This window comes from Miniopterus schreibersii (assembly GCF_964146895.1).
Source record: "Miniopterus schreibersii genome assembly, chromosome: 19".
Taxonomy (NCBI): domain Eukaryota; kingdom Metazoa; phylum Chordata; class Mammalia; order Chiroptera; family Miniopteridae; genus Miniopterus; species Miniopterus schreibersii.
In genome coordinates this window covers 12,830,342-12,846,762 of record NC_138119.1, presented here as the reverse complement: position 1 = coordinate 12,846,762, position 16,421 = coordinate 12,830,342, and the positions used below count along the sequence as shown (strand labels likewise).

The window sequence follows — 16,421 nt, the reverse complement described above, 5'->3', positions numbered from 1 at the left end:
TCAAACCTGGGACCCTGTAGTCCGCAGGCTGACACTAACCACTGAGCCAAACCAGCTAGGGCATCATACTTGTCTTTTTATTTATCTACTCTTCTCCTTTAGAAGGCTCACCATTTTTTATTCTTTGTTTGAGTGACTTGGAAAGTTAATATAGTATTAAGATCACTTTTTAAGGCTAACTGAAATTATGATTTGTGATTAGGAAAGCATTTTTAAAATCTCCATAAAATATTTTAAAAGAAACTTATAAGAAGTAAACTTTTTGGATTAAAAAGCTGTGGGACATTTACACCGTGGAATACTACGCAGCTGTAAAGAAGAAGAAGCTCGTACCCTTTGGGACAGTATGGATGGTCCTGGAGAATATTATGCTAAGTGAAATAAGCCAGGCAGCAAAAGAAAAATATCACATGATCTCGCTTATACGTGGAATCTAAAGAACTTAATAAATTGACGAGCAGAATAGATTCAATGACATGGAAGCATAGTTGAGACTGACCAAATGTCAGAGGGATGGAGGGGGGCGGGGGGATGGAGGGGGAGAGAGTAACCAAAGAATTTATGTGCATATATACACAACCCAAGGACACGGACAATGGTGGGGAGAGTGACTGGGGAGGGGGAAGGAAAGGGGGGGAATGGGTCATTGGGGAGAAAAAGGGACATTTGTAATACTTTAAAAAAAATAAAAATTATAAAAAGTTTAAAAAAAAAAAAAAGAAGTAAACTTTTAACAAGGAAGATGGCCTTGAGGATTTTGCCTCAAATTTGGAAATTTTGATTTTTTCTTCTTCTTTTAGAAAGTGACAGCAGCATTGATACGTCTGCTTGTTTTGGAGAATGTATTTCTTGTACCATCCCATGATATTTATCTCTTAGTAGGAACATTTATTAAATACCGAGTTGCAAAAATGGTTCAGGGAAGAGTGACAGGTAAGGTGATTAATTTTTTCCTAAGACTAACATTTCCCAAATCCTTTCTGGTGACAAGAGAAGCAACTCCCCATTATGTATGCAAATGTTTTTAGATTTTGTGATAAAGTATTCTCTAATTGCTACAGTAGAGCTAATAATAGAGGTAGTTCCTAATCTTAAACAGACTATGCTATAGTTTGGCTACTTAGTTTCAGTAATGATAGGCATATGAATTCTCTATTAAAATAACAACCCAAAACTAATTGGCTTCTGTAGGGCAAGTGAAGAAACTTTACCAGAAGGGACTTGAATGATCTTTGTAAAAGTTTATTGAGAAACTCAGTTCATTAACTGAAAACTTAATACTCAGTTTACCCCAAAAGTCCCATTGAGTTTATAAAGTGTGCATTGACTCCATTAACACTAATCCTTTCCTAACTTACTTAGTGGGGATTCCTTCTGCTACTTTCAGCTTACTGGTTTGTAAGAATACAAGCAATACCAACAATAAACTCATATAGTACCCTCCCGAAACGGCTACATGTAGAAATTCATTATAGTGGGAAGGAAATTAAAAAGAAGCAGATCGTACATACTCTTATCTAGGCCTGCTTCCTGATTTCTCTTTTTTTAAATTATTATTATTATGTCACTTTTTATTATGATTCTGATAAAAAGTATTTTTTAAGTAAAACATGACGATACAGGTGATACACAAGGCAAAATATCACAAAGGAAGTAAACAAAAGACTTTAGAAACACTGATTTCTCCTTTATAATCCAACAATATACCATTGTCTGTTGGAATGGCTGCTGTCATTATATGTATGTATTTTTCATGTCTTACAGAGATGGGATTTCCCCTGGAACATTATACACTGGAATTGCAAGACTATAGAGTTGCAAATAATGAGTCTTCTGGGAAAGTGGCTTCACTGGATGAGAAAACTGCTGTGGTGACTGCCATCCAACTGGGCCAAACTAGTCTTATCTTTGTCCATAAAAGTATCCTTTTGTTCAAGTTTTAGATGCCAATCTACCTTTCCCTGAGCATGCTAGACATGTTCCTCAGTAAAATAATTTGTTGAGTGATTATAATACTACATTTATTTTCTATAGGTTTTATTTTTAACAACTATAGTGTTGTTATAATTTCTAACAACAGGTAGGTAGAGAAAAAGTAGTTGGAACTTAGGATCTGTTGACTATAGTGCTTATTTGCAACTTCAATCAAACTATGAGACTGGGGAAAACAGAGTTTGGAGGAACTTATATGAACTGTATTAATTTTGGCTTTACTATTTTCACATGAATAATTGAGAAAAGATGGTTAATTAATATTAATTGAGTTGAAAGTAATGTTTTTTCAATCCTCATCCAAGGATATGTTTTTATTGACCTGAGAGAGAGAAACACTGGCTGCCTTCTGTATGTGCCCCAACTGGGGATTGAACCCGCAACCTAGGTATGTGCCCTGTGTGGGACAATGCCCCAACCAACCGAGCCACCATCCACGGCAAGTTGAGAGTGACTTAAAAATTCACTAAGTCTGCTCTATAAGGGTATAACAAAGAGATACGTAGAGCTCTATTATAGTTGATGGAAGCAAAACAGAATGAAGATTTAAATTGTCAGAAAATTGAAACATTTGGATTTCATATCTCAATGTTTGATTTTTTTAAAAATATGTTTTTATTGATTTTGAGAGGAAGGGAGAGCGATAGAGACATCTCTTTCTCTTTCTCTCTCTCCACTCCTCCTCCCTCTCTTCCACTCTCTCTAAAAATCAGTGGGAGCCCGGCCAGGCGTGGCTCAGCGGTTGAGCATCAACCTAGGATCCAGGAGATAGCAGTTCGATTCCCGGTCAGGGCACATGCCCAGGTTGTGGGCTCGATCCCCAGTAGGGGGCGTGCAGGAGGCAGCCAATCAATGACTCTCATCACTGATGTTTCTCGCTCTCTTTCCCTCTCTCTTCTTCTCTCTGAAATCAATAAAAATATATTTAAAAAATTAAAAAATTTAAAGCAAATAAAAATCAATGGGAAAAAATATCCTTGGGTAAGGATTAACAACAACAACAAAAAGTAGTTGGAGAACCAGGAGAGAGGAGCTTCATGGTAACCAAGTGAGAAATTTACAGAGAATGTTCCTCAGGTGAAATAGGTAGAGATAAAAACTGAAATAACAAAGAGCTTGGCTTTGAAAAGAATAGAAGTTTGAAAAAACATGAGAACATTTTTAAGGTAGGAGAAACTTGAACATGTCTGTAAGTTAAACAGAGAGATGGCAGAGATATGGGAGAAAAGAGCAGGATTTCTGAGGGGCAAGGGAAAATGAGATTCATAACAGGTGGAAGGATTAGATGGAAGGAAGAGGTCTTATTTTGATGAGAGAAATGACTTGGTGGTTCAGCTTTTGGATACAGTGTATTTTTGAGAGGGAATTATGTTCCTATAGATCTGTATAGATGGATAGCAGAATAAATTTGTATTTCTGCTAGAATTTAACTGAAGAGGATAATGGGCAGTATGATGTATAAGTGACCTAGAAGTAACTTCGGTGGCAAAGCGAAAACATTCTGCTATTAAAGATTTGCTACAGATAATAGAAAATCAATTAGTGATTTTTATTTTTTTTTAATTTTGAGAGGACATTTATTACAGCTGGAACAATGAAATAAGGAAGGGCTTAGGGTAGAAGAAGCAACAGAAGAGAGTCTAGGTAGGGCTGCTTTCGCTCTCTAGAAAGTCAGAGAAAAGGGGGCCTTGGAGACAGGTTCAGGAGGCTAGCCTGGGACAAGCTGCTGCTGCTCCTGCCCATTGCTTCCCTGGTTGCAAGTCTCTGGGGACCATTAGAGTTTAGGAAATATATGTCTGAGAGGGAAGAGAGGCATAGGCGTACTTCCAAAAGGGAGAGCACCTCAATTAGTGATTTTTAAAAGTCTGCAGCCCGGCCAGGCGTGGCTCAGCGGTTAAGTGTCAACCTAGGGTCTAGGAAATCGGGGTTCAATTCCTGGTCAGGGCACATGCCCGGGTTGTGGGCTCAATCAATGACTCTCTCATCATTGATGTTTCTATCTCTCTCCCTCTGCTCTCTCTGAAATCAATAAAGATATATTTAATAAATAAATAAATAAAAGTCTGCAGAGCCCAAGGCCTCTCCCTGTTCTTCCATCACCACTGTTCTTCCTTCACCCAGAGATGTGCCACTTTGTCCTGCTTTCTATAATGGGCTCCTATGTAAATTTATTTGGAGAAAGGGTCCTGCAGCTAAATGAATATTAAAAGCATGGAGCATGATCTTTCTCTCATTCCATCTTCCTCAAATTTGAAATTCAAGAATACCTGATTCCTGTCATTACTGAGTCCCTCAGACTTTTCTCAGAAGTGTACACATTTACGTTTTTGCTTTTCAGAGGATAGTAAAAGATAGAATTTTTGTTTGTGGGTTAATTTCCCCCCCACAAAATGTGTACTATTTGGTAGTACACATTTCCCTTTTCACCCAACCCTGGCTCATATGATTTCCTTAAGCAAAAATTAAGATATCCATATGCGCTCTGTGTCTGGACTTCCAAATTGTACCATATATGTTGTGGAGCCTGGATATTTAGGTATTTTTAGATAATGATTTTCAGAAAGCTAAATAGCTAAAATGAATGTATTAAAAATTACAGTGCTTCTTTAACCTTCATTTTGAGACCTAATTAACCACAAATTCAACCTTACTTGGACATGTTTTCACACATCGTTCTGGTTATATGCTATCTATAAGAGTGAAGCATCTTGAAACGGATTATGGAAAAAGATAAAGATCCATGTAATACAATGTTGGGTTAGGAAAAGAGACTTTATACAAGAAAAAAAAGAATCTGAATGTCTTTACACCATTTGAAACAATGAGTCTGACTGAAAAAAATGAAAACCTTGCTTGATATTATGAATGAGCACAATTGTGGTTTGTTTTCATGTACAGATGTAACTAAGAGTGTTTCTTTATACCTGAGCTCAGTTAAGCCAGGATCTTTGGAACCCCAAATTATTATACAGGATCTACTTTGGAAACTCTCCTAATATTTTTGTTTCTTGGTTTGCATATGTAGGTTTCACAGTCCAACCTGGAAACCGATGGAGTCTAGAGGTGGGGCAGGTGTATGTCATTACAGTAGAAGTGTTTGATAAAAGCAGCACAAAGGTCTATATTTCAGATGTGAGTCTCTTGTATTTTTCTAGACCCTTGTATGGATAACTCTGAGTGATCCTTTTTTTTTGGGGGGGGGGGGCTAGGAGGTTGTTGTTGTTTTGCTTTTGCATCCAGATTTTACCTTTAGAAATGTAAGTTACTACTTTATTTTTATTATTATTAAATATTATTAAATAGTCCTGTCCTTGAGGAATGCTAAGCCAGACATAAAAGATATAATTTGGTCAGAATTATAGAAAATAATTGAAGTTATAAAGTGATAATACTTTGGAGGGGATCCTCATTCTACAGCTTCACTTGAGAGATGGTTACTACAATTTTGTAGTAGTGAGAATAGTGTGAACATCAGATGTGACAGGTTCTACTCACTCTCCAACTTCCCCCCCACCCCAGAACTGTCAATTTACGGAATGGGACAAATCACACTAACATTTATCTAAGCTTGGACTCTTTCTGATTACTTGCCATTAACAGATCAAAAACTAGTACCACTTTAAAATTACATCTTTCCAACTTAGAATTTTCATTAGGGAGAGCAAAAATTTTGTTTTTATTTCTTTATTCCCAGAATGTATAGCCATGCTTTTTTCTTTTCTTTAATGCTTTGGGATTAAGATGGCTTTAGAGAAAAACATTTCTTCAGGTTTGTGTTGCTGTTGGACTGCTTTTCAGAATATCAGGATTATGTACCAGTTCCCAAAGGAGTACTTTGAAGAGCAGCTAACTACTGTGAATGGATCCTACCATGTAGTAAAAGCCCTGAAAGATGGTGTTGTGGTGATAAATGCATCCTTGACTCCCATCATGTGCCAGGTAGGAATTAAAAGGACGGTCTTTGAATTCTGAGAACACTGATGAGGCTTGGTAACTTGTTGATTTGCAAGCAGATATATGGCATATCCCACCTTTATCTTTCACGAAAATAAAAAACTGATAAACAGCCCTGGGTGGCTCAGTTGGTTGGAGTGTGGTCCCATACACCAAAAGGTTGTGGGTTTGATTTTTTGGTCAGGGCACATACCTAGGTTGCTGGTTGATCCTTGGTAAGGGACATATGGGAGGCAACCAATTAATGTTTCTCTCCCAGATCAATGTTTCTCTCTCTCTCCCTTCTCTCTCTAAATCAATAAACAGTCTGGCCAGTGTGGCTCAGTGGTTGAGCATCAACCCATGATCCAGATGATTGAGGTTTGATTCCCCGTCAGGGCACATGCCCAGGTTTCAGGCTCAATCCCCAGCAGGCGGCGTGCAGGAAGCAGCTGATCAATAACTCTCTCATCGCTCTCCCTCTCCCTTCCTCTCTCAAAATCAATGAAAACATATTTTTAAAAATAAATAAAATCAATAAACATATCCTTGGGGGTGAGGATAACAAAAAAAACCTGATAAATAGTACACTTGATAGTTTATACCTCTGTAAAGTTTCTGTTCCAATCTTTGTTATTGAACATATCAGCATTTATGGTCATTGTGTACTTATATCATTTGAGGTTTCTTTAAATAATTATTTCATATGCACAAGTGTCACCAGGTCCACCTAGAGTACTTTCTATTCTAAAACCCCAGAGGATTAATCTGCCAATTTAATTAGCCATGCTGCCCACATTGAACTTTGTGTTATTTCCAACTTTTTTACTATTATAAATGGCATAACAATATTTTTGTACTATTTTTTTCCTTTTGGCTCATTTTCATATGGTATAGTATCAGAAATGAAGTTACTGGGTAAAGGGATAAGGAATGAATCCATTTTAATGCCTCTAAAATATATAAGTACTTGATTTTTAAAAGCCTATTAAATGTTTCCCTCTCTCAAACCTACTTTTTTCTCCAGTCATCCTTTCACCCAGTTGTTTAAGACAAAAATCCTAAGAGTCACTCTTGACTCTGTTTTCTCCCTCACCTTCTACATTCAGTTGCTGCCATCGAACATATTAGTGAAAATTATTGATAGAAAGGGTTTGATTGATGTTTCTAAGTGTGCTGGAAAAGAAAATGGTTACATCAGGGCTTTAAATTTCTAACTCAAGGTCCACATAAGGAACCTAAAACTTTTGTGACTACCCTAGGCCCTTCTCTCTCTTTCTCTCTAAAATCAATAAAAACAAAAAAAATTATTTAAAAAAATAGATTAGATAGTATTTTTTGCCTTCAGAGAAAATACCAACATAGTTGAGTATGAGGACTCCATTTTACCTGTATAGATTCCTGGCCTCCCCAAACCCTGCTCTTGTTTTTAAGCATGTGGGGAATGTCTTACCCCAACATCTCTGAGTGTTCTCATTCTTTTCTTATGAATAGCTTGTAATATCCCTTTGCTGTTATGGTTTATGTACTTAACTGATGGATGTCCAAGGGTCTTTCTTACTGAAACTATGATTTCCTTCCCTATGTTGATAAAACTTTTATTTCAGGAAATTTTAACTGCTTTCCTGATTATGATACTTATTTTAGATCAAGCAAAATTCCTTTCATTATTAATGAACAATAGTAGTTGTGCCTCTTTAATGAATAGGGACATTTATTTCTTTATTTCTATTATTGAAACTGGTTGAGTAATTTATTAGCACACCATTTTGCTGATGCTTCGAATATAAATGTGTATTACAGGAAGAGTCCTCATAAAATCTATTTTGCTCCCTTTTTTCTGCTCTTCTAGGATAAAAAGATTCAGCCTATAAAATTTCCAGTTATACATCAGCGAGAAGTAAAGATTTATTTACCCATCAAGCTTATGCCCAACTTTCTGGCATTTCCTCATCATCCTATGGGAATGTTATATCGTTATAAAGTACAGGTATGTTGTCTTTTAATAGGAGGTTTCACAAAGAGATAAGTCAGTTTCTCTGATAGCTTAATTTATTGAAATTTGGCTAATGTTAAATTTCATTCCCCCCTAGTCCTAATAGTATAGCTTAGTTTTTGGTGACAACCAAATCACACTCTTGAATACTGTCATCCTAACAAAACTTGGTATACTTTCTGTCTCTCTTCCATTTATTCGTTCCTTGTGAGTTTATAAAGTTTTGTCAGGCTTCCTTGTGCCCTTTTCTGACATTTTGTGACACTGCCATTAATAACCTCTTTTTAGCATTTATCTTCCCCTTTTTACTATAACATCACAATTCCTTCATATGTCCAGAAATAATTTATTATGTATTTTTAGTATTTGTTAAACTTTGTTTTACCAGATTTTACATCTTCACTTAAATTACATTTTTCTCCTATAATAATTAAATATAAGGTTGTATTTTTTCACAGGTAGAGGGTGGCAGTGGCAACTTCACCTGGACCTCTTCTAATGAAACAGTGGCCATGGTAACCACTAAAGGAGTGGTGACTGCCGGTCAGGTCAGGGGCAGCAGTATTGTTCTTGCACGAGATGTACAAAATCCTTTTCGATATGGAGAAATGAAGGTAAACAACTTTCCAAAGAACCTTCTTATCACTCCTGAGACTCTACTGTCTAAACTTATTTTTTAACTTTTTTGCTTTTTCTGCCATCTAAATTTAAGTACAGTAACACATTTAAATTTTTTTTCTAGTTCAAATTGGTTATTTAAAGAAATGATGCTCACATTCAATCTGGAAGTACATATTCCTTAAATATTCTTAGACCTGGGTTGATTCCTGTTTCACTGAATGGCCAGTTATTTAATGTCTGGTTCAGAGAAGGCTGTCTTTTTGCTGTAAATTCACATGGTGGAAGGGATTAGGGAGTTCTGTGAGGATCTCTTAATATAAGGGCACAAATCTCATTTATAAGGGCTACACCCTTATGACATAATCACCTCCCAAAGGCCTCATGTCCTAATACCATCACTTTGGGGGTTGGGATTTCAACATATGAATTGTGGTGGTGGTGAGGGGGGGACACAAGCAATCTATAGCAAAGGCAAAATAAAAGATATTTTTAAAAAGATACAGCCCTACCCTGGCTGGCATGGCTCAGCAGTTGAGCATTGACCTATGATCCAGGAGATCTCAGTTTGATTCCCAGTCAAGGCACATGCCCGGGTTTCGTGCCTGATCCCCAGTAGGGGGTGTGCAGGAGGCAGCTGATCAATGACTCTCTCTCATCATTGATGTTTCTATCTCTCTCTCTCCCTTTTCCTTCCTCTCTCTGAAATCAATAAAAAACAAATTTAAGTGTATATATATATGGCCCTGGCTGGGTAGCTCAGTCAGTTAGAGCATCATCCCAATATGCCAAGGTTGTGGGTTTGATCCCTAGTCAGGGCACATACAGGAATCAATCAATGAATTCATAAATAAGTGGAACAACAAATCAATGTCTCTCTCTCTCTCTCCCTTTCTCTCTCTCTCTCCCCCTTCCTCTCTCTAAAATCAATAAATAAATTTTTTTTTAAAAAGATAGCAAGAAAGAGGAATCGCTCTATATCAGAGGTCAGTAAATTTTTTCTGTAAAGGGCCATATAGTAAATATCTTAGTGTTTGTAGGCCACATAGTCTCTATCTTATATTCTTCTTTGTTTTTTATTTTTATTTTACAACCCTTTAAAAATGTAAAAACTGTTTTTAGCTTACAAAAGCTAAGAAAATTTTACACTGGCCATAATTTGCCAGAACCTTTGTATGGTGTTAAATGCTTTAGAGAGATCAAATCAATTGATCAAGGAATGAAATGAGTGACATGTTCAGCACCTACTACCCACACACACGTGTTTGTATATCGTATATTTTTGTATATAAACCATACATATATGTTCATGTATATCTGTATTTAAATATTTAAGGAATACTTTCATTTAAGACTTTTCTAACATAACTTTCTTGCAAGATGAATTTTTTTCCTCTAGATATATGTCCTGAAACTGAACAAAATGGAACTATTACCATGTCGTGCTGATGTGGAGATTGGCCAGCTAATAGAAATCCCCATTGCTATGTATCACATAAATAAGGACACCAAAGAGGCCATTGCGTTCACAGACTGCTCTCATTTATCCTTAGTTCTAAACATGGATAAGCAAGGAGTCTTTACTCTTTTCAAAGAAGGTAAAAGTAGGCTTTTTATTTTCTCCTTTTTTTGTCTTTGAATTAAAGGACAAATCATCAATTCAGAAACTATAGATTCTAAATTCACATATTACCTTTTCTTTACAATACTTTTATTTATTCTGTCAACTGCCTTGTTGTAAGTGTTTTAATGTAATGTAGAAAGAAACAAAGGCACAGAAATTGAATAGCATGTCCAGGGTTCATTGTGGCCAGACAATATCAGTTTTTAGTTTATATTAAGGTCTGTTTCTAGCCTCAAGCTCTTTTCCTCTCTCTGAGGTGAATAAAGATATATTTTTTTTAAAAAGAAAATTTGCCAGTGGAATAGAGCTGAAATCCTTTTAGTTTAGTATTCAAGGTCCTCTTCAATATAAACCAACCTACTTTTCATAACTTTCTACTTTGGCTTCATAGATGGCTCCAACTAAGCCGAACACTTTAGTTTAAATTTCCCATATACCTCCCTCATATATTCATTTGTATGCATTTATATTTCTATCTTTGTTCATTTATCAGCTTGATCTCTCCAACTAGAAATAATCTTTCTGTTTTCTAGACATTTATAATGCTTATAATTTTCTACTAATATTTTAATTTATATAAATACTCATTCTCATTTAAACTATATATGCCTTCAGGTTAGGATCTTTGTTCAAATTTGTATCCTTACTGTAAATAGAATTGTAGTTTACATGATATATATCTGTCAATAGAAGGAACAGATTTTTATAGCAACTTGGTATAAACAATTGGGGCCTAGTAGTGTGTGAGATCAAGATTTTTTTTAAATGTATTAAGGTTCTTTTATTTCTTAATTTTTTTTTTTTTTAAGTATGTTTTTATTGATTTTAGAGAGAGAGGCAAGGAGAGGGAGAGAAAAACATCGATCAGCTCCCTCCTGCATGCCCCCTACTGGGGGTGGAGACAAAATGAACCAATTGAGCATGGGACAATGCTCAAACAACTGAGCCACACAGTCCAGGGCCATTCTTTTACTTCTACAGACTGACTTCCTTGAGAACTGAATGTGTATTACCTTACTGAAGGCATGCTATTTGACTTGCAGGTATTCAAAGACCTGGACCAAAGCACTGTTCTTGTACACATATAGCAGCTAAGTCTCTGGGTCATGCTCTGTTAACAGTGAGTATAACTGAATATGGAGAGTACTTGGAAAGCAGTGCCACATTTGCTGCTTATGAACCCCTAAAGGTGAGATATTTTATGGTAAGGAACTTGCATATCTTTTCATGGACCCCACTGTGTCCACTTAGGAGCTTCCTAGCTACCTGTGATATCTATTAAAGATCAGTGATAGCCTGGCCAATGTGGTTCAGTGGTTGAGTGTTGACCCATGAACCAAGAGGTCACTGGTTAGATTCCTGGTCAGGGCACATGCCCAGTTTGCAGGCTTGATTCCAGTAGGGGGTGTGCAGGAGACAGCTGGTCAACGTTTCTCTCTCATCGATGTTTCTCTCTCTCTTTCCCCCTCTCCCTTCTACTCTCTGAAAAGCAATGGAAAAAGTAACCTCAGGTGAGGATTAGAAATAAATAAATAAAATAAATAAGTAAATAAGTTAGTACAGAGGTTGTGAAGCATTCCAAATGAGAGGCATTATGTATGTTTCTTAGTTTGGGAAGCAAGTGTAATGTCATTTTCAGCAGAATAAGATAACCAGTCAGTTTTTTATTTTAGAAAACTGTTGAATTCCCTTACCAATCAGGGATTCATTTCTTTAAATGTCATCAGGCTGTAAACCCTGTGGAAGTGGCACTGGTGACATGGAAGTCTGTGAAAGAAATGGTATTTGAAGGGGGACCTAGTCCATGGATCTTGGAGCCCTCCCAATTCTTTTTGGAGCTGAGCACGGAGAAGACAGAGAAAATTGGAATAACGCAAGTCCGGCTGCCAGCTAAGAGAAAACAGAACCAGTATATCTACCGGGTCCAATGCCTGGATTTAGGGGAACAAGTAGGAAAATGATCTTTTTCTAATATTCTTTTAGCAGTACTACTCCCAATCTTTGGTACTTCCAGGCATTCCTTTTCAGGTTCTAATGAATTTAGTTAAGGACTAGATAGGAAAATTATAATTATTGATTAAAGGATTTTTTTTAATCTTAATATTCTTTAAATATACCCAAAGGTTTTGGTTTGCTCATCTGAGATTTCTAACAGTTCACCAACTGAAAGGTTCAAGATCTTTTTGTAGTAATGAGCTTATTTCAATTACTTTATTACTATAATTTACTTCCTTGTTGTCTAGACTAGAGAACATACGCTTTTCCACCTCCAAAGAATGCGAGGAAGGAAAATTTAGTGTCATCTATGGTTAGCAATTTTGAAGAAACAGATCTGTGCTGATAAGAGTAACAAATATATTGCATTAGTTGAATTAGTTTTGATTATTTTTAGGAGATAGTGATGAATCCATCCACAGCTATGCCCTGCTTCTATCAAAACCAGTAACAAAGGTTTACAGTTTGACTAGTATTAAGAATGAAATGTATGACTATGAAACACAGCCAGGCTAACCAGGCTAACAAGGCTATCAATGTAGGATTTTAACTTAAGAACTGTGCTATAATCAACTGAGCTCCTTTATAATATCTCTAGTGAACTCTATTGTGTATATATGGCTAGCTGTTAGTAATTTCAGGCCTAATTACCTCCTTTTGAAGCTCTCTAACTTCTTTTTGTTTCCACATTCTGTTATTCATTAGTACTGCTACCAGAGATGAGTTGAAACAGAAATTAGTTTTTCTACTTTTTACCGACTGGTAACAAAAGATTTGGTGGAGCCCAGCTGGCGTGGCTCAGCAGTTGAGCATTGACCTAGGATCCAGGAGATCACAGTTCAATTCCCCAACAGGGCACATGCCCGGGTTGCGGGCTCGATCCGCAGCAGGGGGCGTACAGGAGGGGGCCAATCAATGACTCTCTCATCATTGATGTTTCTATATCTCTCCCTCTCCCTTCCTCTCTCTGAAATCAATAAAAACATATTAAAAAATAAAAAAGATTTGATGGAGGAAAAAACTGAAGTCATTTATATTTTTTTAATGTCCCTTTTCAAATTTCCATAATACCCTTGTTTCTCTTACCACAGATAATTAAGAACTATAATGTCTTTAAGGGATTTGCCTGATTATAATGTCCAAAGAGAATCTATACCAGAATTTGAATAATTCTAACACTTTTTTAGGTGAACCCAACTGACATCAAGTGTCTAAGCACAATTATCTCTTGTTCTGGTGTTTCCTAAAAGGTTCTGACATTTCGAATTGGAAATCACCCAGGCGTCCTGAATCCTAGTCCAGCTGTAGAGGTTGTGCAGGTACACTTCATATGTGCCCACCCTGCCAGCATATCAGTAACCCCAGTATATAAGGTGCCAGCTGGTGCCCAGCCATGTCCTCTGCCACAGCACAACAAACAATTGGTAAGTATAGTGTTTCCAACTAACTTGGCACTTTTGTCTTCCATGCTGTAGAGATAAATGATCTGAAATAATCTATTGTCACATTAAAGTTAAGGAAACTGTTATTTGTTATTCATTCTCTGGTAGTGTGTGAGAAATGATTGAACTAGGTTGGAACTGACTACACTGAATGACACTTAGTGATTTTGCTTATAGCCAGCTTGTAATTATTGGCAGTGGACAACTGAGATCTCTCTAAATAACTTCCAAATCATTTTTGCTAATTTCCTTCCCTACCAAATACTTTATTAGCATTATCAATAAGTAACAGAATTTACCTCTACTCCAAATCCATCATGAACAATAATGATAAGCAATAACACAGTTGGTAGGTAGGCAACTTAGGAGAATGTTATTTTTAGAAAATGCATGTGGGAATATTTCAGAGTAAAGTGCTGTGATGCCTGTGTAATTGTGCAAAAAAATAAAAGAAGAAGAAGGATGATGGAAAAAAATAAATAGCTATTTTTAAAAACACACACACAAAGGGTGAGAAAGAGGGAGAGAGAGAAAGCAAATGGTGACTCCACATGAAGTACATATAGGTATTCATTATGCTATTCTTCCAACATACTGGAGTTTTGAAAATTGCCAAAGAATAAAATTGGGAGAAAACATGATCCCTAGCTTCAGAGTTATCTTACCAAGCCTCTTAAGATATTGTTTTTTTCTTTTCTTTTTACTTTAATGCAGATTCCCGTATCAAGCCTAAGGGACACAATCCTGGAGCTGTCAGTGTTTGATCAACACAGGAGAAAGTTTGATAATTTCAGTTCGTTAATGCTAGAATGGAAATCCTCAAATGCAACAATAGCTCATTTCGAAAATTATAACTCTGTGGAGATGGTAGCAAAGGATGATGGCAGTGGGCAGACCCGATTACATGGTATTGTGGAAATTTATGAATGTTTTCATATACCTGCTAAATGGTTCTGCATTAAGTATTTCCTTATGGGTAATGGTTTATTTCAGATTTTGTCATATCTCAACTTTTTTTTCTTTAATTCTCACCTGAGAATGTTTTTCTATTGATTTTAGAGGGGAAGGGAAAGTGAGAGAGAGAGAGAGATCAGTTGCTTCCCTACCGCGCCCCGACCAGAGATCGAACCTGCAACCTAGGTATGTGCCCTGACTGGGAATCAAACCCTAAACCTTTCAGGGTATGGGATGATGCTCCAACCCACTGAGCCACACTGGCCAGGGCGAACCTATAGTCTTGACCACTGACTATATTGTCACCATGTTACTTTCAGGGACTCCCCCTGTCTTTTGGAATAAAATTCATATGTTGCAGCTTAATATATTGACTCCTGCCTACTTTGGCTTTACCTCTTATTACCACCCACATAAACCTTACATTTTTCTCATATTGAACAACTTTTGATTCTTAACCATGGTAAGGCTTGTCATGCCTTTTTCCCTTGCATATGTTGTATGTTCTCTTTTCTTGCATCTTCACTGGGCTAAACTCTCTGATCTGGGAGTTTTCTGTTCCTCTATATTTCCAGTCTAAGGAAAATACTCCTTCTTTGGGCTGTTATATACTCTGTATCTGTGTGCTCTGTTCATACTTCTAAAATGGCACTTACTACACTGTATCGCAGTAGTTGGTTTCCCTCTCAGTTGCTCTTCTCAGCTGTGAGTATCTTTGAAGGCAAGAATTATGTTTTCTTCTTCATCTCTGTATCCTAACTACCTGGCATACTACCTAGCACTTAGCAGGCCCTCAGTAAATCTTTGTTGAATGAATGAATGAGGAAGTGCTTCACAGATTTAGGCATGATCATCATGTGTTGAGGATAAAATAATTGACCTACATGAAGTGGCAGATTCATGTTAGTGAAATTAAATTTTAAAAACGGAAAACAAAGAAGAGCAGGCTCAGATTATGGAAGGCTTCAGACTAGTTTAAGGAGTTTACCTGTTCTAATAAGAAATAGCCTGGCCGGCATGGCTCAGTGGTTGAGTGTTGATCTATGAACTGAGAGGTCATAGTTTGATTCCCAGTCAGGGCACATGCCCGGGTTGTGGGTGCGATCCCCAGTAGAGGGTGTGCAGGAGGCAGCCGATCAATGACTCTCTTTCATCATAGATGTTTCTATGTCTTTCTCCCTCTCCCTTCCTCTCGCCGAAATCAATAAGGAAAAAAAACCCATTATTTAAAAAAAATAGCCATTTTTAATTTTTGAGTAAGGGATTGACATGACATTTACATATAAAAAACAGTTTAGAAGAGTGAAAGATCCCACTTTATTTCTCACTTCCATTTTTAATGTTTTTATTATTGATTTTAGAGAGGGGAAGGGAGAGGGAGAGAGAGAGAAACATGGATGAGAGAGAAACATCAACATTGATTGACTGCCTTCTGCATGCCCCCTGCTGGGGATCAAGCCTGAAACCAGGCATGTGCTCTGATGGGGAATTGAACTGGTGACCTCCTGGTGCATGGGACGACGCTCAACCATTGAGCCACACTGGCCAGGCTCACTTCAATTTTTAAATCAAACATTTTCTCATACATTGTTGTCAGCCTATTTTTGGACTCACAGACCATCAGCAGGAAAGAATTTTAGGTTTTGCCTGGCCTAATCCTTCATTTATTAAAGGAACTGAGAAACACACACACACACACACACACACACACACAAAATCATCTTAAAGAAACACATTAAAGAAAAACTGTTGTTACAAACACAACGTAAAAAATTTTTTTAAAAATAAAGGAACTGAGAAATTTAGTGGTTGCCTAGAGTGACATAGGAATATAGTGGCAGAGTAAATGCAAAACCCAGTTTTCTGA

The 16,421-nt window shown here is 36.9% G+C and overlaps 1 protein-coding gene across 2 annotated transcripts in view; it reads left to right on the top strand.

Moving 5' to 3' along the window:
• Positions 1–16,421, top strand: part of NUP210L (nucleoporin 210 like) — a gene marked incomplete at both ends in the record, with an annotated part of 51,496 nt that overhangs the window by 7,772 nt on the left and 27,303 nt on the right. For both annotated transcript variants that reach the window (XM_081121515.1, XM_081121516.1), the window contains 12 exons: positions 801–933; positions 1,765–1,920; positions 4,460–4,528; positions 5,018–5,124; positions 5,791–5,931; positions 7,778–7,915; positions 8,380–8,535; positions 9,939–10,137; positions 11,207–11,352; positions 11,891–12,112; positions 13,409–13,582; positions 14,315–14,507. In XM_081121515.1, the coding sequence (XP_080977641.1) occupies positions 801–933; positions 1,765–1,920; positions 4,460–4,528; positions 5,018–5,124; positions 5,791–5,931; positions 7,778–7,915; positions 8,380–8,535; positions 9,939–10,137; positions 11,207–11,352; positions 11,891–12,112; positions 13,409–13,582; positions 14,315–14,507 (1,834 nt within the window). The remainder of the gene's footprint in view (positions 1–800; positions 934–1,764; positions 1,921–4,459; positions 4,529–5,017; positions 5,125–5,790; positions 5,932–7,777; positions 7,916–8,379; positions 8,536–9,938; positions 10,138–11,206; positions 11,353–11,890; positions 12,113–13,408; positions 13,583–14,314; positions 14,508–16,421) is intronic.